Here is a 27,877-nt window from a genome sequence, read left to right as displayed (position 1 = left end):
TTTCTCTCGTTGACAACATACATCCAAATTCATATACCAATCCAGGAGTAGCAATTCTATGGATGCTTATGCGATTTTGTGGTAGTCTTATAGGTTTCTTTGTAGACTCAATTTGGGCTCTAGTGAACAGGATCCTTGCTTAATTATGATTTAACCTAAACAGTTTCAATGAAGATAACAAACACACTGTATGCATGTTTAACCTACTTGTGTCATTTCTATGCACAAAAACATATAAAAAATAACAGAATTGTAAAGAAATGATCCATCCCCAGTTATGCTAGCGAAAAAGGTAACCTTGTCTCGATATTTTGTATCAGTTTTGAGGTTTTGCTGATAGTCTGAAGATTAAAGACAAACTAATTCCATTCACGACTTCTGTCAGTTAAACCCATCGGGTTAAATGAAAACCCTTGTATCGTTTCAACCTTAATTTTGATTTTCTCATGGACTTTTGTAGCAAGAAAAAGAAACATATATATAAAGTTCATGACAGTAGAAAAGGCACAATACTCAACTAAAAGTCTACAGAAAGACACAAAACACCATGCATAACAATTAATAAATAAGGAATAGGAAAAAAAACAGTGTAAACAGCACATATGACTAAGTAGTAATGTCAAAAGTGAATACGGAATGGTTTATATAATTTCCGGTTAATATTGTTTTCTTTGACAGAAATGAATTGATTTGTTCTTATCAAGTTTGTTTAACTTATTATTGTTAATGCATCTCAACTATGTGACACATATGCTGATTGGTTATTTCCAGGTTTAAAGAAGAATCCGGAAACTTTTACTAAGAAACCCAAATGGGTCACCTTGGACATTGACGGAAAATTGAAACTTAAATTATGTTTTTTTAAGATAACAACCAAACAAGAAAAACAATGGCCTACATTTCTATGATTGTTTGTCAGTTTTAACCTTTATCTTGCCGGTCATATAATGTAGTTCACATTTTCTTTGTATACTTTTAAAGATAATAGCTACAAGAAAAAAATAGGAAAATAGTAATTGAAGAGCAATAACTCCCAGATAGATGAACATTCATATTTCATATTTGCCTGTTTGCAGATCTTGCTGATCATCATTGCTTATCAAAGTTATCTTTGTCTATTATACTCTTCATGCTCGTTTGGGAATGGGTACGTTAAACATGATTTCTAGTGAAGGCAGAGTGGGACGCTCTCTGTAATTTAAAGAGTAAAAATTAAAAGGACATTTATCAGTCCGTGGATAGCTTTTTGAAAGGCAAAACGCTTGCCTCTATCCACTGTGCAATTTATTTCCAGTTTTGTCCTTTTCATCCCTGATCCCTATCATTATACAAGTAGAAAGCGACTGTCATATTTCTGGCGAGGTACAGGCATTTTTCTTATCAGATGCTGGTTCAAAAATGGTTTTATAGCTTGCTATAGTTCACATATATAGAAAAGTAAAATAACAAAAATAACGAACTCCAAGGATTTAAAAAACTGAAAGACCAAAGCAAATGGCAAAATCAAAAGCTCGAGTTCGTGCATGTGCATGACTTGTATGGGATATGACATATAATTGTACAGTTTTATCTTAATTTGTTTGTGTGCAATACTAGTAGTAAGTTTTATGAATCTTTACATTATTTAATCAGTGGTTATTTAAAATTTTACAATGTTACCGGAAATACATTGAAATTTAGGGAAAACAGTATGAACTAAACCTATACTAAAGCGTTTTATAGCGTTCTAATGTTGAGGAACATTGAGTATGAAGGATGAAAAAAATGCATTTTGACATTGATGTATTCAATAAAACGTTACTGCATATTTTTACATCCCACAAAAACACACAAAAGCAGCTTAAATAGTATTCAACTCAACGAAAAGACGAAAAGACAACATAACAGACGTCAACTGGTTATGCAAGTTTATTTCATCTCGTGATAAACTTACTTTAAAAATCTTGAAAATACACAAACAGTATTTTGAATGCTATATGCTTTATTCTATCTTTTGGTGCAATTACGACTCCATGGATAGTGATGAGTGCCATTGTATGATAAGAAGGTATTGAAATTTTACATAATGTTACTAGACATTTGCGAAAACTAGATCTATACCTAGGATTACACTTTAGACTTACGATTACAGGTGACAAAAATAAGGGGGCATCTCAAAATACATTAACAAACCAACAATAAAGGTATAAAATAGCAAATGGTCAAAAAACAAAGCAATCTGCACATCATCAATGGACGTAACCTCAAGAATAAAGCAAAATCCAGTTTTAGAAGATGAATACAGAGACTCTATGATCAAGGTTTCCGTCTCATACACGTGTATGTTTCTTAGCGCTGGTATATTATTAAGTCTTCCAAACAAAGTTTGGAGACTTATTGTTTTTGCTCAGTTCTTCTTCTTCTTCTTCTTCTTCTTCTTCTTCTTCTTCTTCTTCTTCTTCCGCCACATTAAAAATGAACTTGTCCGCAGCGGTTCTCCAAAACCGCTTGTCATATTTTCCTAGGGTTTTTATAAAATGTTAGACTAACATGTGTAGGGGAGCCATCAATCTTTCGTTTGTGCATTAACAATACATTGTATGTCAAAATCTATCTATTTACATTTCCTACATAGTACTAGTAGTATAAAGTGAACACTGTAACTAAAATTATATTTATGGTGATCAAATCAGGCTTCATCAACGAACAATTTTAAATCAAAATGTATAATCTTCATGTTGCTGGTAATGTTTGAAATTGTCATATTAAAGAGAAATAAATTCTCAGGGTAAATGTTGTTATATCATCTATCATATATAATAGTTTATCTTCTGTTAAAACATTGGTTTGTATGAGGTATTGTCAGATCAGTTTTAAACTTAAGTGACCTCCCTTTGAACACTTTTTTTTTATTATAAATATAACAACTGACGAAAAGGCACTGTTCAATGGTCAGAATTTGATTTAACTGAAACGAATCTTGGTCACAAACCAAAACTGAGGGAAACACGTCAATTATAAGAGGAAAAAACCAAATCAACAGAAAGACTGAACTGATAAAAAAGGCCAAAATACACAGAAACGGACTATGTAATGCCATATTCCTGACTCGATATTTCAAAGTTCTGATTGACTGGACTGTATCTTTTACTATAATATATTACAATCACATACAGGGTAGTCTAACACATGTTGTAAAGAGTGACCTAATGACAATGGTAGCTGACACTCAATGTAGAAATGTAAATGTTTTACAAGTTATGGCTCACATTTTATGAATCTCGTTATTAACACTGGACATATCTTAAACTTGATATGGTGGGAGATCCAATTAAATGTTTAATAGCTTTGTTTGTATGATAATTATTTTTAAGTTTAGGCGCTGAATACGCATGTACTAGCGGCGTCCTACCTGTCATCATCATTGTTTTTTTTATAGTTTAGACTGCTTTATGAGACAATCACTTGGCAGAAGTACCATTACAATTAAATGATTGTAGCAGTCACTTGTACACTTAAATGATTGTAGCAGTCACTTGTACACTTAAATGATTGTAGCAGTCACTTGTACACTTAAATGATTGTATCAGTCACTTGTTTTATGTAACTACCAAACACATCTTAGGAATAGGATACAACTTTCTCTTGTAAAAAGTAAAATCACAAAAATACTGAACTCCGAGGAAAATCTAAAACGGAAAGTCCCTAATTAAAATTAGGGCAAATTCAAATGATAAAACACATCAAACGAATGGACAGCAACTGCCATGTTCCTGACTTGGTATAGGCATTTTTAAATGTATAAAATGGTGGATTGAACCTTGTTTTATAGCGCTAAATATCTCACTTGTATGACAGTTGCATCAAATTCCAAAATGTGTGAGAGTTATAATATCGAATCAAGTGTAACGTATATAAAACAACAGATGTGGGATGATTGCCAATGAGAAAATTAAACTAATGGTTGATGTATAACTTCATATGAATAATCAAATGCAGAGTAAATTATTGCTGAAATGTTGATGATGAATTTCATTGGATATCAAACAAAAATTGTATATTTATTTCTGAATATGGCTCAGATATAGATTATGTTGTTCTAAATTCTCTTGGACAAACAACGTAATGAATGAATTATTAACCAATAGAACCGAAATGTAACATCAAATGCTCTATCATTAATAAAAAACAATTATCCCATCCCCAAACATGCATGGCTAAATAAATTCCGATTCAGAAGGATACAAAAACAGTTAGAATAATACAACACACAAACAGTTCCAACGAGAATTGCAATAACTTGTAACAAGACTCGAGCATCACTTGAAATGCGAGCATACTGATTCCATGTTCTTAATAGATATAAGAAGATGTGATATGAGTGCAAATGAGACAACTCTCCATCCAAGTCACAATTTGTAAAAGTAAACCATTAGAAGTCAAAGTCTGGTCTTATAAAGCTTATTATAAATAAGTTTAATTGTAAAATAAAACGATTGATATTGATATTCTTCTTTCTACATAAGGGGTAAAGTGAAAATACGGAAACATAATCTGCTTTTAAATACATGTACGTAAAACGAAATTACAAAGCATAAATAATTTGTACCAAAATTAAACCAATATATATATATACATTATGGTTTTAACTATATTAACTGTATAAAAAAGAAGCATATTTACTGATACAATTAATAATTTTAAATCTGCGATTATCTTAATCTTTTATTATTTTAAATACCTTCATTATTACTTTGCTTATAAAAGTCAGATCAATAAGTTATTTTTTAAATTTTGGGATACAGGACTCGTGTCAGGATGGTCTACAAAAAGAATCAATTTGTTTTATTAATAGCACTGATGGTATTTACCTCTGTAGTTTGTTTTCCGAGTAAGTTATTGTATGATAGATATAAAATATGTGGTATGTTTGCCAATGATACAATTTTTCATCCTAGTCATAATTTGTAAAAGTTTACCATTATGAATCAAAGTACGGTCTTCAACATGGATCCTTGGCTCACATCGAACAGAATGTAATAAAGAGCCTAAAAGAATGATCATAAAACATTTCTCGTTATGTTTAATGAAATAAGGGACTAGCACATATTGATATTAGCCATATCATACATTTTTAAAGTTCTTTTTATGTTAATTTGTTTTAATTACAAACGAGTTATAATCAATCTTATTAGGCAATGTCAAAGGAAACATATGACCTAGTTTAATGCATTTTCCTGAAATTCTTTATTCTTAGCTTTTCGGCTTTAATTTCAAAACAATTTTCCTTTTTTAAACTGTATTATAACTAGCGGTTACTTTATCTACCGCCCTGAAGATAAACCGGATTTTTTTTCAGAATATAGAAAAGTTAAAGATAACATTGTTGTTAAAACAAGCAACGAATTTAGTGGCGAAGATGTCATTTATTTGGAAAAGAGATCACTAAACCTAAAAGGAAATAAATGTAAAAGGAACGAGATTTATAATGCAGTAACGGAACAATGTGAACCTATAGGTTTGTAGTATTATGTTTGCAATAAGTTAACCGTAAGTCAATTAATAAAACATATGTAATGTTTTCATAGCAACGGAACTGTGCTCGACCATTTTTGGTTTTAAAAATGGACCAACTTTTCCCGATTAAAAAATTGAGAAACACATAAAACATAATACAAGATTAATGTTTGTCAGGAACATTACGGTAATTTTATTCAAGATTATTGACTTTTATTTGCTGCCCCACATAGTCTTCTTTACCACTTTAAATATTTTTTTTTTTCATTTATGCTGCAGTCTACTTATTTTTACCCTGCAATGTACAAAATGTATAAAAGTTTTTTTATTGTCTGTTCCTAAAAAGACAAGCTATTCATTTCAAAATCCTCCTGCCAACCTCCATTGGAAATAAAATGGCCGTCCCCTTATGGTCTACGTACCTATTGTAGAAGTGATTCTGGCTATCATCAAATATACCTGTATCTGTTGTGTTTTCTATATCGACGAAAAAGATCATTCATTATTGTTAATTCATTGGCTGAAAATGTTATGGTTGATCTGTTTGTCCGTTCACATACTGCACAATGACAGATAAATTACACAATCAATCGTCTTTAAAAATTACAAAACTGTTTTACTGTGTAACAGTGCACATAAATAGTGAAGCACTTTATTTGATATAACAAATTGTCAGTTTAGTTAAGAATGCCCATTTTAAACATTACAGATAATTATAAAAATTGAAAGAATGTGACAATGTTTGCATACTACTATGATATTTTTCTAATCTTCTTTATCTGTTTTGATAGATCCAGATATCGGAACACACGGCTGCTGTAATGGTGGAGTTGGTAAAAAGTAAACCGTATCGATATCTCATTGCATCAATTTAAAAAATAGTTGGAGGAATTATACAAGATCGCGATCACCGGAAAATTGTCGATGTTACATACAAAAACGTACAAGATATTTCCCTGTGAAGATTCCTGACTGTGTCATATTTAAATATTCATGTTCCAAATCATTATCTGTTTTGCTTATTCAGGAAAATGTGTTCATAAGTCTTTTTTATTCTAACTTTCTAGAGTATTAATTGATATGCTAGTGTGATCCATTTTCATATAACCTTGTATTTGTAAAGTTAAATAAAACATTTATTAAAAATTGTACTATATAAGCTGTCGTATTGTGTATACTAGTAGTGCTACCCCACTACTCAGTGTACTATTGATTCATTTTTAAACAATAATGTTTACATTATATGGCCATGAACTTGCCTAAAAGGGGTGTACAGAAATTGCTCCGATAGGAATATGAGAACAAACGACTGCTAACTTATATCAGTCATTATAACAAAATGGTTGACCGGTACCATGAGTCTTGGCCTCAACTTACAATCTCGACACTATCATTTAGATAGCAGAATAGTCGTCTGATTTGTTGATGAACTGACTTTCTCTATTGTAACCTATTGCATGAGTGTGGATTCGCCTGTCAGTAGTTATCAAGAGACGCTTACAACATAGACGTACCCGATTTCCTAAGACGACGTTTTCAATCTTGCTTCGCTCATTTAAATTGATTTACCATCGGTCAAATAATGTTGCCGTTGATATATATTACGTTTAATATACACACAAATCACCAAGATGTCTATAAAAGAAATTTGATACCCTTCATTTATCATGCGTTTCAAGAACATATGGTTAAAACGCTGTCAGACCCCCTCCTAAATTATTGAAAATGTTCTTTCTGCATTGATAATAATATCTCGGTGTAAATTAAATATACCTTTTCTTATTTCCATTGATACTTTTTCATTTGTTATGGATTCGATTTGACAAATAAAGTTTTTTACAAAAACATCACAGCGTCTCGACCGTACGAAAGTGCAATGCATATGTTTGTTTAATTAAATGCATGTAGATTTATAGACACACTTATAATGCATTTATAATGCTGAGTAGCATAATACAAACTGAGGGTTATCTCTCTTTTAAAAGGAAAGATTACAACTGAAAATATTTCAAATATAGATTACATTATGTCATCCATTACCAGTCAGGATTCTACTTCGTCAAAATTATCTCCCCATTACGCCAGTACATTTTCACAATCGTAGAAATGGAAACCATTGAAGGAATGACGCGCTGCCAATTTTGCTCTTGGAAACCGACAAATTTATCCACATTGCACCATTACGATCCTTATATCTCAGTTGTATTTTAAAAGACAAATGTACCAACTAGCTAATGAGAATCAGTTAATGATCTTTTCTGCATTGATTCAACTTAAAACTATTGTCTGATCGGTTGTCAGGTGGAAATTTTAAAAATTCATCAACATTTAAAAAAATTCCAATTAAATATTTCGTGGAAGGGCAGACTTGTTTTTTTTTTTTAGAATTTGAAGACTATAAAACCTAGTTATCACACACAAAAAAATATAATTTTTTGAAGATATGCATTTTCATCATCCAACTTGGAATACTGTCGTCAAGTACATTTAGTAAAATAATAGCTATTCGAACACACCTACTCTGTTTTTGTAATTCATTAGATAAGTATTTCACTTGACCCATATATTTCATCTTTTAGTACTGTGATTTTTTTATGTTATAAAGTCAACCTGTAGCTTTGATATATAAGAATGATAGAATCTGAAGCGAGACGATGCATGAAATATTCTTGCTTTGTACGATATCAGGACAAAATATTCAACTGAAACACGCTCTAACAAGAAAAGGTGCACTCGTTTTTCTCTTTTCGGTACAATTGTTACACATTTTTTGGATTTTTTTCTTGAGTTACATAATTTTTAAACATATTTATTTAGGCAGCAACCATTTGATTTTCTGGGGGGGGGGGGCTATGGTTTTTTTTTCTGGACAATTTTTTGTCTGGAAAAACAATCTATTTTTTTCGCGACAAGTCGAAAACAATTATTTTCTTTCAATTTTAGCATTACATATAGTGGCAGCTGAGGGTGAAACAAACAATTTTTTTTTCTCAGAATCAAGAACAAATTATTTTTTTCTCCAAAAACTGGAAACAAACTTTTTTTTCCAAAAAAAACCATAGCCCCCCCCCCCCCCCCTCCCCCGAAAATCAAATGGTTGCTGCCTTATAATGGATTGGGAAACAAGTTTTGCAACTTATATTAATCCCTTTCCACTTTGCGGGTGCTAGTGCTACCTTGTAGCGGCATTAGCCTGCTCTTTTTCGAAATCTACAAGGGCGTCTTTAACGTGCAAGAGATATGGCTCTCTCTTAACACGGGTCAGCCATTTATCGTCCCCTACCGACGGACTATCATCGTTTCCTCGAGACCATACTCGAAAATGGGGTCACATAATGGAAGGGCAGACACGAAAATTACTGAACTAGATTGATATGTTTTCCGTCCGTGGTATTTTTTTTTTTAAAAATCGGAGGTTGTGCATTTTCTACATCCAACTTGACAGATACCCATGGCGTCGAATTGATATCTAATTGTTCTGTTTAACTATATACTAGATAAATTGAAAACTTGTGAAAATGGTGTTTTTAAAATAAAACACTTCGTTATTGAGAAAAAAATTGTCATTTCATTTGTTGCTATTAACTTTTAAAATTTTTGTCACTATAGTAAACATTACAGTAAGCATTTATCTCCTTCTCTAACAAAGAGCTTCGATTCTTTTGTTCTATTTCAACCGGGTTTCCACCTGTACACGTACGTAATGACGTTTAAGTATAGCTAAGGTCCCCCTGTAGACATCTCGTACAGAAATGTCTTGTTATGGTGAATGGACTTTTTTCAATTAAAAATATTATCAATTAAGAATCTACCTCACATATTTGTTTGTATTATTTTTAAATATAGAATGGACCTTGTTGCTTTGTTGGTTAATTTTGAAAAGTAGTACATGTATCAACAAAAATAGAATAGAAATGGCGTGAACATATATTTATTTGTTTTCAAAGAGTTATAATCTTATTTTAATTCATTTTAATTTTCTTTACAACGGTAATAAAAAATCAAGGAAAGTTTAGACACTTAGAAGTGTAAAAGTTGTTATTCAAAAATCTATAAACGGCATTAATTTGCTACTGGGGGTCAATTCAAATTTAACCAAATAAATACATAATAGTTAGTTCACACATTGATGTTACTTTATCACTTAAAATACGTAATCATTAATAAAAATACGCCTGTAGCAAATAAAATAAAAATAAAAATATTTATTTTCTTTTACTTTAAACCCATTATATTTTAAATGGTCAAATACTATAAAAATTGAAATCAGTTACTCTTAAATAGGACATTAAACCAAACACCGTCAGTACGTGAGGATGTTTTATTTCGTAAAAGGTCTGCTTTTCATTTTAGTCATCTCTACAACGATGGGTTTTGAAAGTAGGTGAGAAAGTTAAGTTGATTTTTTTTTTAAACTTTCAGTTTGTTTTATTTAGTAATAAGAACAGGACTTGTGGTCTGATTGCCAATGGGTTTTAATTGTTTGCCATTTTCAGAATTATTGTGTTGATAGTGTCTCCTAGATTCCGAAGCTTCTACTGAATCTCGTTATTTATACTTAGTTGAGCTCAGGGATGATGGTTTTTTCTTAAAATCCTTTCTGAATAAATTGAACCAGAGTGACTGCTAATAGCGATATATCAATTCGATATAACGCTTTTATAACAAACCTCTTTTTTTTTGTATTAATCGGTAATGAACATCATTTTTGTGATATTATTAGTATTGAATCCAGTATACTCCTTCAAAAAATAAATCGTGGATTTTTTCCAAATAAAAAGTAAACAAAACATAAAGACAAAAAACAAGAGTTCATGTACTGGTTTTCTAGGAAATATTTAAATTCAAATGAAACAGACATCCTTCCCTTATATTTCACATTTGACGTCGCGAATTGTGCCATTTATCGTTAGCCACGTTATTGTCTATTTTGCAACTGTAGGAAAAAGAACTGTAGGAAAAAGAAAAAATGTTTTTTTTTCCTGCCAAAAATTACATTTTGTATGATCACTTGGTATAATTAAATATACCTATCATTTAATGTTTTAATTTTTGCATTCTTCGAATTAAGAGGTATTAGAGTTTTTGATGTAATAAAATACCTAATCTTGGCCCCTTCGTTTTCGATGGTGAATTCGGCGATTTTAAGAGGCCAGCTATTCTATCTTAAGTTTAAATAAACTTTATGTTGATGATGTCTTTAAAATATGTAAAGTCCCTTTGATGTGTACATAGCTGCACCATGAGAGCATGATGCGCCCGTCACTTTTTTTTCATAGAATAAAGATCCATAACTTCTCAATGTCATATCAGAAATTTATGAAAAACTAAAGGAGGCTATCTTAATAGATATAAACCAGTCACCAAAGCTTCTTGGAAATTTGAAATAGTGTGTGAGTAATGGTCAGAAAACTTGAAAATCACCCTTTTTATCGAAAAAAAATCCATAACTCGGAAACGCAAAATCGAAAAAAACCGAACAAAAGAAAAAAAAAAAAAACAAAAAAAAAACAAAACAAAACAGAACAAACAAACGTCAAGAGATATAAACAATTTACCAAAGTTTCAATGTTGACGACAGACGAATGAACAGATAGATGGACGGACAACGGTGTACCATAATATGTCCATTATACCGGCGTATATATACGTCAATGTTTGAAAAGTATAAGAGAGCAAAATTATGTAATAGAAATTATTTTATCTATAAGAATAGTTGACAGTTATAACATATTTACGATTATCAAAAACATTCATTAACTTACGGAAACATTCAATACAAACAAAAGAGTTATGTCTCTTTATGGTTTAATTTGATACCAAAACTAACTAAATATTTTTACACATTTACTTATGTATAACTATGCGTACAAACTATTTTGTTTAAACATGTAAAGCAGTTATTTTTTGTTCTTACCTACCAAGCCCGAATTAGTGGTTCTATCAAACGATAGTTTGTTTATATATTTACCGGGATGTAGTTGATTAATATGCTTTTACACAATTAAAAAACAATACAAAGAGGTTTCATACGATTTTATATGATTTTGGCGAGAAACGTGCATGATACATGAAGCAGAATGCATTCTTTACTTTTAAATATTCCCACTAACAAATGCAACATATATGACTGCACGTGCTCTTCATAACAATGTTAAACAAATGAATAGAAAAAAATATATAAAATGGTTGATGTAACTCGTTAATTTATGGTTGTTGGATACAATTGCAAGCTCTTTGTAATTTTTGTTTTCTTCCTCATAACTCTAGTGGAGCAATTGTTTGGAGCAAGAAGCACACCCCTGTTAATGAAATTCGCATCAAAACCGGGCGTATGATGTTTTGGGATCCTCGTGTCAGCTTTTATAGTCATATCGTGATTTTCGCTAGTAAGATATTCGATAAACAAGAATGGATTAGTATACGCTCAAATATATATAAAATCCATTATAAATTTGGTTGTTTTATATGAAAATATATGTTCCAACGTTTTTTAAACGTTAATTAGCTAGATGTATAAAAGTTCAGTTGACAGATTTTCATGGATGTCACCAGTATCCGGGCTACCTGGGATTGCCACGATTACTGTATATATATTTACTACTGAGAAAAGGAAAATTGACAATTCGACAGTTTTCATCATCACGTTTAACATATACTGTAGTTTTAAGCCGCCCTGCTGTGCTATTATCACAGAAAAGAACTGTAGCAGATTTTTCCTTACGGATATTAAACTAAATTTCAAGTTCACATGGTTCTAAAATAAATATTTTTTTTCAGAAAGAAAGGAATATGGAATATTGCGAGTCCTGAACAACCTGAATACAATGGAGCGTTCCGATTTGAATCTTCTCGAAACGAGAAGAATAATGAATGCTGCTAAGTGTGCTAAGAAGGATAAAGTGTACAATGCAACTACAGGAAAATGCAAAAGTACGATTTTCTTCTCTGTCAGAATTGTTCCTAGTGAAAGGCACAAAGCTGTTTAGAGATATGCAATTTAATTTAATTTTTATTTATACACTATGACAAATAGTTCACTATATATGCAGCATTTTATATAAAAGATTTAAAATGCATGAACATATTCTGTAATAAGAATATAGCGGTTTGCAGAACATTTTTCTAATTACAAAGAATACTACTTTAAAAGCATGAATTCACGAACCTTGTTTAATCTACAATATCAAACAACAAGGTTACATATTTTCGCAAATTTAAAGATATTGCAAATTTAATGTTTATTTTCTTATTTTTTTCATTTTTAATTTTATTGTGGAATAATTACACCTAATTGATTTAACAAATAGTTGGTTTCATGGCCTAAATGCTGTGACGCATACATTGTACAATTAACTTCTTTCTTTTTAATAGAATGTAGGGATGGCGAAATCTTTCGCAAAGAAACTCGAAGTTGTATAGTAAACGGTAAGTAAAAATTTTAATTAATTAGACTTAAATTTCTAGTTATTGAACTTCACTTTTTGTGAATATGGTGATATATTTTTCACTGAATATTTTTGATAATTATTGATCGCATATTTCCGCTCGAAATTATGAATACTGATCCAATTATATTTGCATAAAATATTTGAGATTAAAGATCTGCTTTGACCTAAACTCATTGAAAAAAGTATGATTATAAACTTTCCTTCTGAAAACTCGAAAACATGTATAGTGTCATTAGCAACAGCCAACAGCGCTTGCATAAAGTGTTAATACACTATCTCAGGGCTATCAGTTCCAATCATTATCAGATGGCTACCGTTGCTATAATCGTGCTTTATCATTCAATCATGGTTTCGGCAGCTTTTGTTCGACATATATTGTTAGTTTCAATAATTTAATCTTATCACCCCTCTGTTTATATATTAACATAATGAGTAATTGTGTTTTTGCCAATGATACAACTTAACAGATGTGTACAGACTGATAAAAGAATAATTTTGCTATTTTGAGTGTTTACTAGAACTAAATAACTACTAAACATTGCAGGAAAAGAGGGTTTTAAGAATAGAAAAAGAGATACGAATTCAAATTACAATTTTGTCATATTCGAAATTATATGGGTAGGCAAGGTACATGTCTTGATATCACTTGAAATACACAAAAAATAAAAAAAAATAAAAAAAAAAAAAAAAAAAAAAATACGTACTCCGAGGAAAATTAGAACTGAAAGTCCGTTATCAAATGGCAAAATAAAAAGCTCAAACACCAAACAAATGGATAGCGACCGTCATATTCCTGACTTGGTAAAGACATTTTTTATGTAGAAATGGGGAATTAAACCTGATTTTATAGCTTGCTAAACCTCTAACGTTTTTGACAGTCGCATAAATTCCATTACATTAAAAAAAACAACATAAGCCTTGGGATTCACTTTCAAAACGCATAATTGAATATCGAAAACTGGAAACTAAACTGCATGTCGACTCCTCGATGAAAATTTCACCCACGTAAATTTTTTTACCGAGGGTATAGTTTGCCGGCCTCGATGGTTGAGAGACCCGCGGTAGCTGGCCAGTGTCTAACGGGCGACTCCTCGATGAAAATTTCACCGATTATAATTAGACAAATGAAATTGATATTCATTTGTCTAATTATAATCATATTTTTAATAAATTTTTGCCTGGATAGTTATTAAACTTCATTACATGATATTTACTATCAATTAGTTCAGTTGTAGGATAGTTAGCGTATTATGATTGAACACATTGTCTCTGGCCACGAGTTGCAACTGAAAGTGATTTCTTTTGATTGATTTCTGGTACATCCAATTTCAACAACAAAGCATATCTTATTGAAGTCTTAATCCTTCTAAAACATAATACGCAATGCAATAAAATGACAAGGAATAGTAAAAAAGAGCCACTATTGATAGATAACAACTAATGTGATATATATATTAGTATCAATAAATCTTGTTGGAATAATATTTATGGCCACCGAAGTAAATATATACTATAAATTTATATGCAAATTTGTTTTTGCAGGTATTGGAGCTTTTGGTGGAGGAGGAATTGGGGGAAAATAAGGAATGAATTGTCAGCATCCTATCTACCTTTTTGATTAGAAAATAACCAACATTTAAAAAAAATATCAAATAGAAAAACAAAAAAGTAATTCCATTTAAAATTATTTAACTAAAAAAAATTGTTGGAAATGCATTTTTTGGTTGTACAAGCTTCGAATATAATTTTTAGGGAAGAGTAGGCTTTTTCTCTTATAATAAGTATACTTCAAATTAGTTATTGTGACATTAAATGTGAACATAATGTATGTGTTTTATCCTCTTATCAGCTATTTTGCTATTTAAGTAAACTTTTGAAATATTTGTTTAGCATACTTATCAATATCGTCTTCATGTATTCAGCTTCTATAGTGAGAAATAATTACATGTCACTGTAGTCTAAAATCTTTAGATACCAAAGTCTTAAATGTAATTTTTCCGTTTGTGTCCTATTCCAAATTTTCAATGTTTTATTTAGTGTGGATTCACGTGACGGGATATAAATGCATAGCAGGAGACCATAACTTGGTTTTATGCGATTCCCTCTGTCCTATTCTTACTTTGGGTTTGTCCCTTCAATCGAATTATAAGATTCGAACATCAGTAAACTACTCAAATTGATATTTACCTCACTACCGAGTTTGAAATCACGCCCGAGGTACACAAGTATATGCTGATTTCTATAAAAAAAAAGTAAAAAAAAAATCAATGATGACCAATATGGGAAAAAATCAGAAAACTAACTTTATGTATAATGTGATCAGCATAAGATATGCATATCAAAGCTGAGGATACCAAATATATGTAGAATGTAAAATCACAAAAATACTGAACTCCGAGGAAAATTCAATCGGAAAGTCCCTAATCACATGGCAAAATCAAATGACAAAACACATCAAACGAATGGACAACAACTGTCATGTTCCTAACTTGGTACAGGCATTTTCAAATGTAGAAAATGGTGGATCAAACCTGGTTCTATAGCGCTAAACCTCTCAGTTTTACGACAGTTTCATCAAATTTCGTTATATTTACAACGATGCGTGAACAAAACAGACATAAAAAAATAAAATAATCAAACTATGGGTACAGCAGTCATGATTTTGTTACAATCTTAGCACCCACCCTATGAATAAATATATGAGAGCATTAACACTTATGTCCGGATACACCTTGCTCTGTATTTGGAGGCGAATCATTAACAAGGAAAAACATTCCAATCAAAATGTCATTTATTGAAAACGACGATCATAATTATTTACAACAACAGGGGAGATAATCTTATAAAGGGTAACATTTAAATGCCCCTGATTTAACTCCCCTAACAAAAGGCCAGCCTACGAAAAAGGTGTCGTACAAAAAGGCTACTTACAAAAAGTGGCGTACCATAAATAAACTCATCATAGATACCAGGAATACAATTTTACACTTACGCTAGACGCGCATTTCGTCTACAAAAGACAGTTAATGTGACGCTCGAATCAAAAAATGTTTAACGGGCCAAATACAGTACGAAGTAAAAAGAGCAAAAATTCCTAAAAGTTTTGCCAATAAAAGGCCAGCCTACAAAAAAGGTGTCGTATAAAAAGACCACTTACAAAAAGTAACATATCATAAAAAAGCCATTAACAACATAATGGAAAAATCATAAAAAAATAAATCACAAAACCCACATCATATTTAAATATACAAGGTGGCAAGTAATTCGGGTGAGGGTGCGAAAGAAAAATATCCATAAAAAATGGAGGATATTTCTTGTCGCTGATATATTTTTACGATAAAATATATCTGTGATCTGATTGGTTAGTTAAAAACAGATGAAAATAATTATGCCATTCACACTCAGTCCAAATTGACTGTTTAGTTCAAACAGAATTTTTCCACATAGACATAAATGAATTTATAAAATAGATAAGTTTTTATGTCTAATGTGATCAGCGTAATAGATATATATATAAAAGCTAAGGATACCAAATATAGAACCCACCCTATGACTAAATATATGAGTGCATGAACACTCATGTCAGGTCAGACATTGGTCGTTTTTTCGAGGCGAATTAGTAACAGGGAGAAAGATTCCAATCAAATTGTCATTTATTAAAAACAACGATCAAAATTATTTAAACAACAGGGGAGATAATATCACAAAATGTAACATGTAAATGTTCTTGATTTAACTCTTCTGATAAAAAGCTAGCCTACAAAATAAAGTCAAAATGAGAAACAGTTTTTACTTAAAGCTGAATGAGCCCACGACATCCAAGAGTTAAATATCAGAAAACTAAATAGGAAATAGGAAAAAAAAAGCTTAGGTGTTTCTTGTTTATTATATAGATTAGACTGTATTTCTAATTTGGATTTTTTTTCACTAATCATTGTGATGCCCTTTATATCTTTTTCTTCGATGTGAGCCAAGACTCGGTGTGAAAAACCGTACATTGACATATAAATGTTAACTTTTATTTTAAACCTGATGCCTTTTGTTATCTATTATTCATGTGTTTCTATGCCTAATACGTTCTGCTATTTATTTGTATTGTAGTCCTGTATTATTATGTTGTCATTTTAATGTTATATTTAACAATTCCATCAAAGTGCGAGGTTTGGCATGCCACAAAACCAGGTTCAACCCACCATTTTTTTCTTTAAAAATGTCCTGTACCAAGTCAGGAAAACGGCCTTTGTCATATCATAGTTCGTTTCTGTGTGTGTAACATTTTTACGTTGTGTTTCCGTTGTGTCGTTTGTTTTCTCCTATTTTTGATTGTGAATTCACATTACTATAAGACGTGTCACGGTACTTTTCTATCCCAAATTCATGTATTTGGTTTTGATGTTATATTGGTTATTCTCATCGGATGTTGTCTAATGCTTAGTCCGTTGCTGTGTGTGTTACATTTTAATGTTGTGTCGTTGTTCTCCTCTAATATTTAATGCGTTTCCCTCAGTTTTAGTTTGTTACCCCGATTTTGTTTTTTGTCCATAGATTTATGAGTTTTGAACAGCGGTATACTACTGTTGTCTTTATTTATACATTGTGACGTAGACAGAGAGTTGTCCCACTGTTACTCATACCATATCTCCTCATTTATTTGTCTGTCCTCAATACAGTTGCAGCACTATGGTCATGCAATGGATAAAAGAGACGAACACGCGTTTGTAATTGTGATTTCCTATTTGAAATTATACCTCAGACTAACAGAAGTGTTGTGTATTTACGTATTTGACAAATACTTATTGTTACCGGTGACAGGCACACAAGCAAGGAACATAAAACAATTGAGCATGAACTTCAAATGCAAAATAATATAATCTTGCATACAGTAATTACAAATTGTTGATTATGTTAATTTTAACAACCAAAAACTTTCCTTATGTTGTAGATTTAAAATTTGGAAACACTTTGATAAAAGTTTGAACTACTACATCCATACTAAAATCAGGGGTTGCAATTAGAAACTCTTTGGATTTAATCCATTCAATAACGTCGTTTTAAAGGCACTTTATCTACGAGATATAAATATATTGACTTTGTTCATCATTTATGAAAGTAGAATAGGGAAATACTAATTTGCAAGGGAATAATACGACATCATTGAATGCATATTCATTTGACCTTCAATTTAATTCCTTAGCTTGGGATGGTTTACTCATGTATTCAGTTATAAAAGAGAAATTAATTTCAACATTGAATTGGAAACACGATTCAACAATTGGTGAAACTGATTTGATTCACAAAATCATTCTTGCTCGTGGTCACTATCTATTTATACTACATGTATATGCCAATGAGACACTATCCATCCAAGTTGCAATTTGTAAAAACTAAACAATTATAGGTCAAATTACGGCCTTTAACAGAAAGCCTCGGTACTACATTAGTACAATAACATAGTGTGCAAGAACTTTAAAATGTATTCTGCAAGCTTTTTAAACTCGTAAATTAAATTAAATCCCAGCATATATATTTTCAAAACATGTGTATGAAAAGGTTTTAAATATAGATTATAACAAAAGATTAATCTACATATAATAATAAAATTAATTTAAATTTACTGAATTATGATTTTAATGACGCATGTGTTATTGGTGCGTTTGCATCAACACAGAACTACGCAAATTCTTTTAGAGGATTAAACACGATTTTGTAGTTTATTGACTTGTCAACTAGACCGATGTACTAATTATAAATCAAAGTTCATGCTAGTAAAGGTTGACACTTACATTTGTTAGTTTGAATTAATCTTCATAAATGGAAACATTGCAAATATTTTTTATTAAAGAAGGTGATTTGAATAAAAAGGTTTGGTCCAAGGTTTTCGTCAATCAAACCAGGAGATTAGATGTAACGCCATATTAATTTTGAACTAACTCATCTTACCTACCATTCACGTAATTGAATTTATGTCAAGGTACGTCGTATAAAAATAGGTTGAAACGTAAAAAAAATCACTGTAAAATTCCGTTACAGACATAATTGATACGAAAAAGAACGGAAAAAATATTTACCAAGAAAGTTAGACATGAATATTCCACGTTCAGTATTGACGTTATTTTTGGTGTGTATATGCTTTGATATCGCACTCACCCGACACGTTAGAGGTATGTATGTAAATGGGAACCCATGACTTTACTTTTATTTATTTATCGAAAATGTAGCTTTGTGTTTCTGTTTTTATTCTATATTTTTTTTATTCCTACACTATGTTTATGATTTCATTTTATTTGTGAATGTTCGATAAAAATAAATAAGTAACCAAACGGCCGATTATATCGTAGATTATTTATAACCTCTACAAATTCTACAATAATTTACTCTAGATTGTGAAATGTTTTCTTAATACCATAAAGTGTTTGAATATAAAACATATTATTACATGCCATAAAAAATGGTAGCTGCTTTTATACTATTTATATATTGAAAAACAATAAAAGTTGAGACCTATACATAATAAATAAGAAAAGTCTGTATTTTTTCATGATCATATTGTATTGAAATAATTAGCATAATTTAAGATAATGGAAGCATGCATATCTACCTAGACTTTATCTGTCCTAGGGTATGGTTAGAATTCTTCCAGTAATGAACTAATGAATCAGTGTACGTCTTAATTAAGCAAGAAATATGTCGCCATTTCCCTAGCTAAAAATAACATATCTACTTATCCCATATGAAATATACATAACGTCAATAGTCCCACAGTGAAATCAAAGTGAATGTCTTAATAGGCACATATTTATCTGTGCATATTCAGTCAATTTATATTGTCATCTTAACATGCAAGGAGGCAAAACTAACCTTTTCTCAATATATAAATAGTATACAAACAGTACAAAAACAGCTTTATATCTTTCCTGTTCTTGATTCAAGGGAATGTGAAAATAACAAATTTATATGTTTAATTTCGGTCATTTCTTGGTTGAAACTACAATGGCTGATAAATAAAAATTGACATCGACATATTGTTTCTTGTAATAATTCATTTGTTATCAAGGAATAGTTCTTCCTTAGTTATATCTCATTCATTTTAGTTTCACCTTTGTCACTGGGATATCAAAAGATGTGTTTCAGCCTATAATTTACAATTACTTACACATCTATATATTTGATATTCTTCTTATTGTTATAAAATATATCAAATAACATAATAACAAACCTAATTACAAATTAGATCCATTTTTTAGAAATTTAAATGTGACGTCGCTTTTGTGGCGTTATTTCATTCATGTAATGGACAGTTCGTAATTCTATTATGCTGTTTTTGTGTACTGTCCTAATTTTTTTTAGATATTCGTTGTCATTCTGTGGTTAACATGTCGAAATGTTCCATTATATTATTTCTTGAAGAATTTCTCTGTCCCAAGTGGTCTTGCATTAATTCGTACTGTATTCCTGTCATTTGAGCGGTACATTAAAGATTGCCATAAAGTGTGAGGTTTGGCTATCCACAAAACCAGGTTCAACCATATTTTTCTTAAATTTTACATGTCAGGAATATGGCAATCCTTATCTAAAAGTTCGTTTCTATGTATGTTATATTGTCGTTTGTAATTTGTTGCACTTCAGTGTGTCAGTTGTTCCGTTGTTTTCCTCTTATAGATGATGTGTTTCCCTTTGTTTTAGTATGCAACCCGGATTTGTCTCAATCGATTTATGACTTTTGAACAGCGATTAACTGCTGTTGCCTTTATAGAAAATACATTATGAATTTCTTTTTTTCTTTTTAATTCTCTTTAAAAAAAAATAGCCCCATCAACCGAAGCTGCACAATTAAAAAAATCTACGGAAGAAACAGCAAACAATTTGTTCTATTGCAGAATCTGTAGAAAACAATGTACAGACTTATTATATTCTTTACAGGTGTGTTTTTTTTTTGTGCTATTGCTATGTTGTGTTATTTCTATTTCGTCATCAAAACTATACTATTTGGTCTTATTTAGGAAGAGACAAGACAAATGAACAAATTGATGCCCTTCGTAACCTGTTATTGGAAGATGAAATTAAAGAATGTAACGAAGGGTTCTCTTACAATGTACTGACAGAGGAATGTGAAAATGATGATGATAAATCCAATCTTTCTGGAAGTAAGTATATAAAGGGATGAACATGTAGACATAATATAATATTTAAAACTGTATCTACCACTTTTCTTGAATGCCAGAAGATTTATACTGAAAAAACACTTGTTATATGAATATATTATATTATAATAAAGAACTTTGTCTCCTACAACCCCCCCCCCCCAAAAAAAAAAAAAAACCAAAAAAAAAAAAAAACCACATTTTTTTGTCTGCTACTACGAGTGCATTATACTATCATATCTGTACTTTGTGTCTTATCAGTTTTTTGGTAGTTATTTTTGCTTTGTATTGATCTGATGATCTGATGGGTAAAGCTTTTATCTACTGATTTTAATAGTGTAGTGATACACTTCTGTCTATTGGCGAAAGTGCTTTTATAATTACATCTTCTTGGTTTTATGAATTATTATTTTCCTTGTTTGATGATATTCCCAAAAGGTCATATCAATTCACTTTTGTGGACAATGATAAACCCATAATATAGGTGAATAATTGAACCATAGCTGTCTTTATATTCTCAACACATCCCACAGCACATGCAGGAAAAATTGAAAGCTGTTTGTTTGAGATCAATTGTATGTCTTGATATTTGAGAAGAAAGCATCAATGACAACGATATTTCGGTGTAACCTCGGAATAAAACCTTGGTAAACGTCAGGAAATATATGTTTGATCGGAATATTTTTCAATCCATAATGCTGAATACACGTTATTTTTGTTCATTACATGAAATAATACGACAATGACGAAAAAACTCAAGCGTTTAAAACATTAATTCAGCTTCTAATTAGCAGAGTGAATTTACATAAAACCATATGGGATCTGTCTTTCATTACCGGTGTGTTTTATTTCCTACCAATATTTTTGCTCATTTATATCTCGATATTAAAAGTACACTAAATGGTTTTATTTAGGACCAGAAAAGCTAACTAGCCCCGTGAATGTCCTTCGTAAAATTTTGTTGGGAGATAAAGGGCAATACAAGTGCAACGAAGGTTTTTCTTACAATAGATTGACAGGAAAATGTGAAGATGATGATGAAAGATCCAATCTTTCTGAAAGTAAGTATATCAAAGGTTGAAAATATATAGATAATCTTACAATTAACGCTGTATCTACCCCTTTTTTGGCATAGATGTCTTCTGAAATTTGTGTTTATATCTTTTTTACCATTTACATTATTTCTATATACTACAAACTAATTTATTTATTAACCGACAAAGTGACCAAAATTTAAGGCGTTTGCTTTTTTATAACACGGACAAGGAGAAATATATTGCACACACATCATTTAAAATAGGTAAAGGTCAATATATAGAAAAAAACAGACACGTTTTGATACATGTCTAATATGACAAGATCTCAGTCAAATTGCAAAACACTAACACAGTCTCTAAAAGAAACTCGATCAACATCAAACGGTTTCAAAGACATTTTTTTCACATTCAACAAAATTAGTTCTGTTTTTGGGATGATTTGTTCCTTTTTATTTGTATGTTTTTTTTTCTGATAAATAAAGACGAGAGTTTTAGGTGTCTTCATGTTGATTTTTTTTTACGAATGATGTCCTTTTACCGATGATAGAATTTGATAAATGATTTGCCTAATTTGCGATATCGAAAACCCTGGTGTAATAATTTTTCAGTAATAAAGCGTTTTTAAATAAAAAAATTGGTTTGTTATTGAGAAAATTTGACGAAGTGTTTGCGGGGCTTACATATTTTTATTGTTGCCATACTTTTCTTGTCAAAAGATGTGAATCCATTTCGATCGATTTTTCAAATAAACTTAGTTTTGTGAATAAATATTTAAGACATGTATATCAATCAAAATTAACTTATAACCATTATCAAACGCTTGCAATAAATATCATGCATACGGATTCCGAGTTTTATGGAATATGTTTTATTTTCTTAATTAAGACTTTTGCTTTATATTTTTGTAGGAAATGGATGTTGTAATAGTGGCCAAGGTGGTTAAAACAGAAGGAAAAGTTGATTATTGTTATAAATAAATATATATATGTAACTCGTCTAAACATCAATTCAACAATGTTAGATCTGTAAATTTGCTTTCTCAATTTGTTTGTTCTTCCCTCGCCGGGATTCGAACACATGCTACTGAGATATCGTGGCACCCAATCGCCTAGACTGTAGCCGTCCCGCTAGACCACACGACCACCTGAACTTCACAATAATAAAGCTTTCGGTGGCCGTGTGTTACCTATCCTCGCCAGTTTTAATCTAGCGGCGTACTACAGTACATGATATATAAGGCATGGAGATGTTATTGTTACAGATCAGCTCGAATATCTATAGTAAAGGATCCTACAAATTAATGCAATACAGTCACAGAAAATAATTATATTAATAAGTACGTCTGAGTCAATGACAACTCTACAACAGATTTATCCATCGGATCACCAGCAATGATGGTGATACATGGCTGTGTACATTATGTATATACAACTCGTCTAAACATCAACCCAGCAAATGTTAGATCTGTAAATTTGCTTTCACAATTTTTTTGTTTTTCCCTCGCCGGGATTCGAACCCAAGCTACTGAGATATCGTGACACCCAATCGCATGCACTGTAGCCGTCCCGCTAGACCACACGACCACCTGGGCCTCACAATAATAAAGCTTTCGGTGGCCGTGTGTTACCTTTCCTCGTCAGTTTTAATCTAGCGGCGGTACTACAGTACATGATATATAAGGCATGGAGATGTTATTGTTACAGATCAGCTCAGTTATCTATAGTAAAGGATCCTACAAATTAATGCAAGATACAGTCACAGAAAATAATTATATTAATAAGTACGTCTGAGTCAGTGACACCTCTACAACAGATTTATCCATCGGATCACCAGCAATGATGGTGATACATGGCTGTGTACACTATGTATATACAACTCGTCTAAACATCAACCCAACAATGTTAGATCTGTAAATTTGCTTTCACAATTTTTTGTTCTTCCCTCGCCGGGATTCGAACCCATGCTACTGAGATATCGTGACACCCAATCGCCTGCACTGTAGCCGTCCCGCTAGAGCACACGACCACCTGTGCTTCACAATCATAATTGTCATTTCTTTATTCAGGAGTGATGCATTAAGTAGTGGTTGTATGTTCATATAATTCATATTCTTTTTTCATTCATTGATTTGTACATAAATATGGCTGTTTGAATTGTTCAGCATTAGTCTTTTCGTCCCTTTTATAACTTACTTTGTGGTATCAGTATTTATCAATGTTGAATGCTGAACGGTAACCTTTGGTCGTCAACGTCTAAGTCTTTTGGTCTTTGTGGGCGAGTTAGCGCTTTTATAATTACATCTTCTTGGTTTTATATCATTATTATTTTCCCTGTTTGATGATATTCCCAAAAGGTCATATTAGTTTAATGTTGTGAACAATGATACACCCATAATATAGATAAATAAAAGAACCATTGTTGTATTTATATTCTCAACACATCCCATAGGACATACAGGACGAATGGGATGCTGTTTGTTTGAGCTCAATATTATGTCTGGAAACTTGAGAAGAAAGCATTAATGACTGTTATCCATTGTAACATCGAAATAAAACCTAGTTAACATCTATAAAATATATGTTTGATCGGAATATGTTTTTTTTTATCCAAAATTCGTTATTTTTGTCCATCGAAAAAATAATGCATTAATGAAAGCTACGTCATTAATGAAAATAAACTCTATCATTTATAAGCAGAGTGAATTTGCATAAAACCTTGTGAAATCTATATTTGATTACCGGAGTTTGTTTTATTTCCTATCTATATTTTTGCACATCTATATTCCGTTATTAAAAGTAAATTAAATGGTTTTATTTAGAACCAGCAAAACCAATTGACCCTGTGAATGTCCTCCGTAAACTTTTGTTGGGAGATAGAGGGCAAATCCAGTGCATCAAAGAAGGTTTTTCTTACAATAGAATGACAGGAAAATGTGAAGATGCTGATGAAAGATTCAATAGTTTGGAAAGTAAGTTTATCAAAAGTTAAAATATATTGATATTCTTTAATTAACGCTGTATCTTCCACTTTTTGTCATAAGTTTCATCTGAAATTTGCGTTATATCCACTTTACCATTTACATCATTTCTAGATATTACATTTGTTTTCTTTTTTCTTCATGTAGATACAAACTCAAAAGTAAAATATCAAAAACGATGAACTACGAGGAAAATTTAAAACGGAAAGTCACTAATTAAATGTCAAAATAAAAAAAACTCAAACACATCAAACAGATGGATAACAACTGTCAAATTCCTGACTTGTTACAGGCATTTTCTTATGTAGACAATTACATCTGGTTGAAATTTATTTCTTTTGTCAACCATAAAAGTAACCAAAAATAAAGATGTTTGCCTTTTTTATAACATGAATAAGACAAACTATATTCTACACACAACATATAAGATAGGTTGAGGTCACGTTTTGATACATGTCTCATATTACAATATCTCAGTCACATTGCAAAACATAGTCTCTAAAAGATATCAAGGTGTCTGCATGTAGATTTATATTTAAGAAATAATTGATGCAAGCTATACTTTATTGTAGTTTTAACATGGTTAGGCATTATATTCGTAAATATTTAATAACACGAATATAATGCCTACATGTTGATGAATTAGTATAACATGTGCATCATTTAAGAGTTTGGAAGTGTTTTAAGTTAATGAAATATATTAAATGCGTAACAATTTGACAATATTCATTATTTTGCAGTAGTCAATATACGCATATGCAAACAAATTTTATTGGATTTAAAGCATGGTTCTATTCACAAAGCGAAAGAAGCACGTTATATTAGAATTACGAATAATGTCCTTGTACCGATGATAAAATTCAGTAACTGGTTTGACTAGTTTGTGCTATCAAAAATCCTGATGTAATAATTTATCAGTAATATAGATATAAAAGATGTTGTAAGATTAAGAAATAATTCATGGAAGCCATAGATTTGTTGGAAATGTACACATGGCCTGGGCCGTGATACTCGAATTTTATCCTGAGCGTTAGCGAGGGATAAAATTAACGAATATCACGGCCCAGGCCATGTGTAAATTTCCAACAAATCTATGGCTTCCATGAATTATTTCGATTCTAATAGGACAAATACGATCATTAAAAACTGAAGCGATGATGGGTATACCGTGTGTGTGGCTGTTCTATTTTACCCACTGTTCGATAAATGTAAAACAAATCTAATAAACCTGCATGAATGATTTCTTAACTAACCGCTTGAAAAAAAAATGTGATTACTTTTTTTACTTCTCAGTAAACCCAACATTTGCAATTTTAAATTTACATTTTTTATCGTAAGCTACCGTTAAATTCACTGTTGACATATTGTAACCAAGGAGCCGCCATGTTGACTTGCTGAAATTAGTAAATGTGCGAATAATGCAATAGAACAGAAAACAAGCAACACCTACCTCAATACTTTATTTTAATGCAATTGTATCCGAGTTTAGAAGGTAAACGCAATAGAAAAACCTTCAGCTTTGACGTTTTCATTCGTATGACGTCATGTTTTGAAATGACGTTAATGCGCCAAAATCATTACTGGAATTTCGCGGAATTTTAATTTATTTTGTTTTTGTCCATTTTTCCGTTCTCTAATGTGTAAATTCTTTTTGTTATGCGTCAGAATCAGAATAAATGTTCTGTAGGGTTTTATTCAATTGTAATTGTTGACACAGCGAAATCCACAACCGTTTACACATAGGTTACGATACATGTGGATTTACGTGGGAGGCATATTTAAACAGCCATTTGTGTACATCTTGGAGTCTGCGCTAAGTATAGATATATCGAGAATTTTATCACGGTGTTGTTTACAAAGCGAAAGAAGCACGTCATATTAGAATTTCTATTAGACAACTCTCCACAAGAGACCAAATGACATGGAAATTAACAACTATAGGTCACCGTACGGCCTTCAACAATAAAGCAGCTTATCTTAGTGATGGTAAATAAAAAAGCAAGAAATGAACGCGTCAAATATATGAAGTCATATTTCAGTTTGGAATTAAAATAATTTGATGAAGTGCGTACGAGGGATTACATATTTCATAGTTGTCACACTTTACTTTTCCAAATTTGTTCATCCATTTCGGTCGACTTTTAATTTGTGACATATACCCATAATAATAATCTTAACTATTACAAAACTATTGCGATCGTATCATATGGATTCCGAGTTTTATTGAATATGTTTTGTTTTCTTTATTAAGGCTTTTGCTTCATACTTTTGTAGAACATGGATGTTGTACTAGCGGCGCAGGTGGTTAAAACAGCAGGGACATATTATTATTGTTATAAATAAATATATAGATGCATCGTTCTTTGTTTAACTATTTTTTTTTTTATAAAATATACATATATATGCTCTGTTTTATTTTGTCAATAAACAATATTATATTGATTAATTGAAGACAGAACGATGACCTATATACCCCCAAATATATATTCCTAAAGTCAAATACTTCACAGCTTTTTGTAAAAAAAATACTTATAAATGGTAATTTTGACAGGGGTAGATAAACCTTAATATTTCCAAATATTCAAAAAGCTTACAACGACAAATGAACCCAACTGAAATCAGAGTGCTGACTTATAGGTTGGTGATATCCGCGGGAACAAAATATCAACCTGCAGCAGCACCAACACTGTACGTGTTATTAAAAACTCACCAAAGTCAACAGGCTTACAGACGCGCGTTCGTGAACTGGAAACTTATCAGTGGCGCTCAAATTAA

At 31.2% G+C, this 27,877-nt stretch overlaps 2 protein-coding genes across 5 annotated transcripts; both read left to right on the top strand.

The window, feature by feature from the left end:
• Positions 1-4,766: 4,766 nt before the first annotated feature.
• Positions 4,767-14,830, top strand: LOC143064437 (uncharacterized). Of its 3 annotated transcripts, XM_076237261.1 has the most exons (5): positions 4,767-4,870; positions 5,339-5,497; positions 12,277-12,429; positions 12,871-12,924; positions 14,490-14,830. In XM_076237261.1, the coding sequence occupies exons 1-5, from the start codon at positions 4,798-4,800 to the stop codon at positions 14,528-14,530; spliced, it is 480 nt and encodes a 159-aa protein (XP_076093376.1). In that variant the 5' UTR covers positions 4,767-4,797; the 3' UTR covers positions 14,531-14,830. The 3 variants fall into 3 exon arrangements, with proteins under 3 accessions (XP_076093376.1, XP_076093377.1, XP_076093378.1); XM_076237262.1 differs by lacking the exons at positions 4,767-4,870; positions 5,339-5,497 and adding an exon at positions 9,778-9,876; XM_076237263.1 differs by lacking the exons at positions 4,767-4,870; positions 5,339-5,497 and adding an exon at positions 9,778-9,880.
• Positions 14,831-18,883: 4,053 nt separating this feature from the next.
• LOC143062419 (uncharacterized) lies at positions 18,884-27,457 on the top strand. Of its 2 annotated transcripts, none has more exons than XM_076234113.1 (4): positions 18,884-19,108; positions 20,948-21,091; positions 24,944-25,093; positions 27,377-27,457. In XM_076234113.1, exons 1-4 carry the CDS (start codon positions 19,030-19,032, stop codon positions 27,409-27,411), a joined length of 408 nt encoding a protein of 135 aa, XP_076090228.1. In that variant the 5' UTR covers positions 18,884-19,029; the 3' UTR covers positions 27,412-27,457. The 2 variants fall into 2 exon arrangements, with proteins under 2 accessions (XP_076090228.1, XP_076090229.1); XM_076234114.1 differs by lacking the exons at positions 24,944-25,093; positions 27,377-27,457 and adding exons at positions 22,003-22,149; positions 23,034-23,116 and having other exon boundaries at positions 18,904-19,108.
• Positions 27,458-27,877: the final 420 nt, after the last annotated feature.

Source organism: Mytilus galloprovincialis, chromosome 2, assembly GCF_965363235.1.
Source record: "Mytilus galloprovincialis chromosome 2, xbMytGall1.hap1.1, whole genome shotgun sequence".
Classification (NCBI taxonomy): domain Eukaryota; kingdom Metazoa; phylum Mollusca; class Bivalvia; order Mytilida; family Mytilidae; genus Mytilus; species Mytilus galloprovincialis.
The sequence above is the reverse complement of the archived record's forward strand: the minus strand, read 5'-3'. Positions and strand labels throughout refer to the sequence as shown.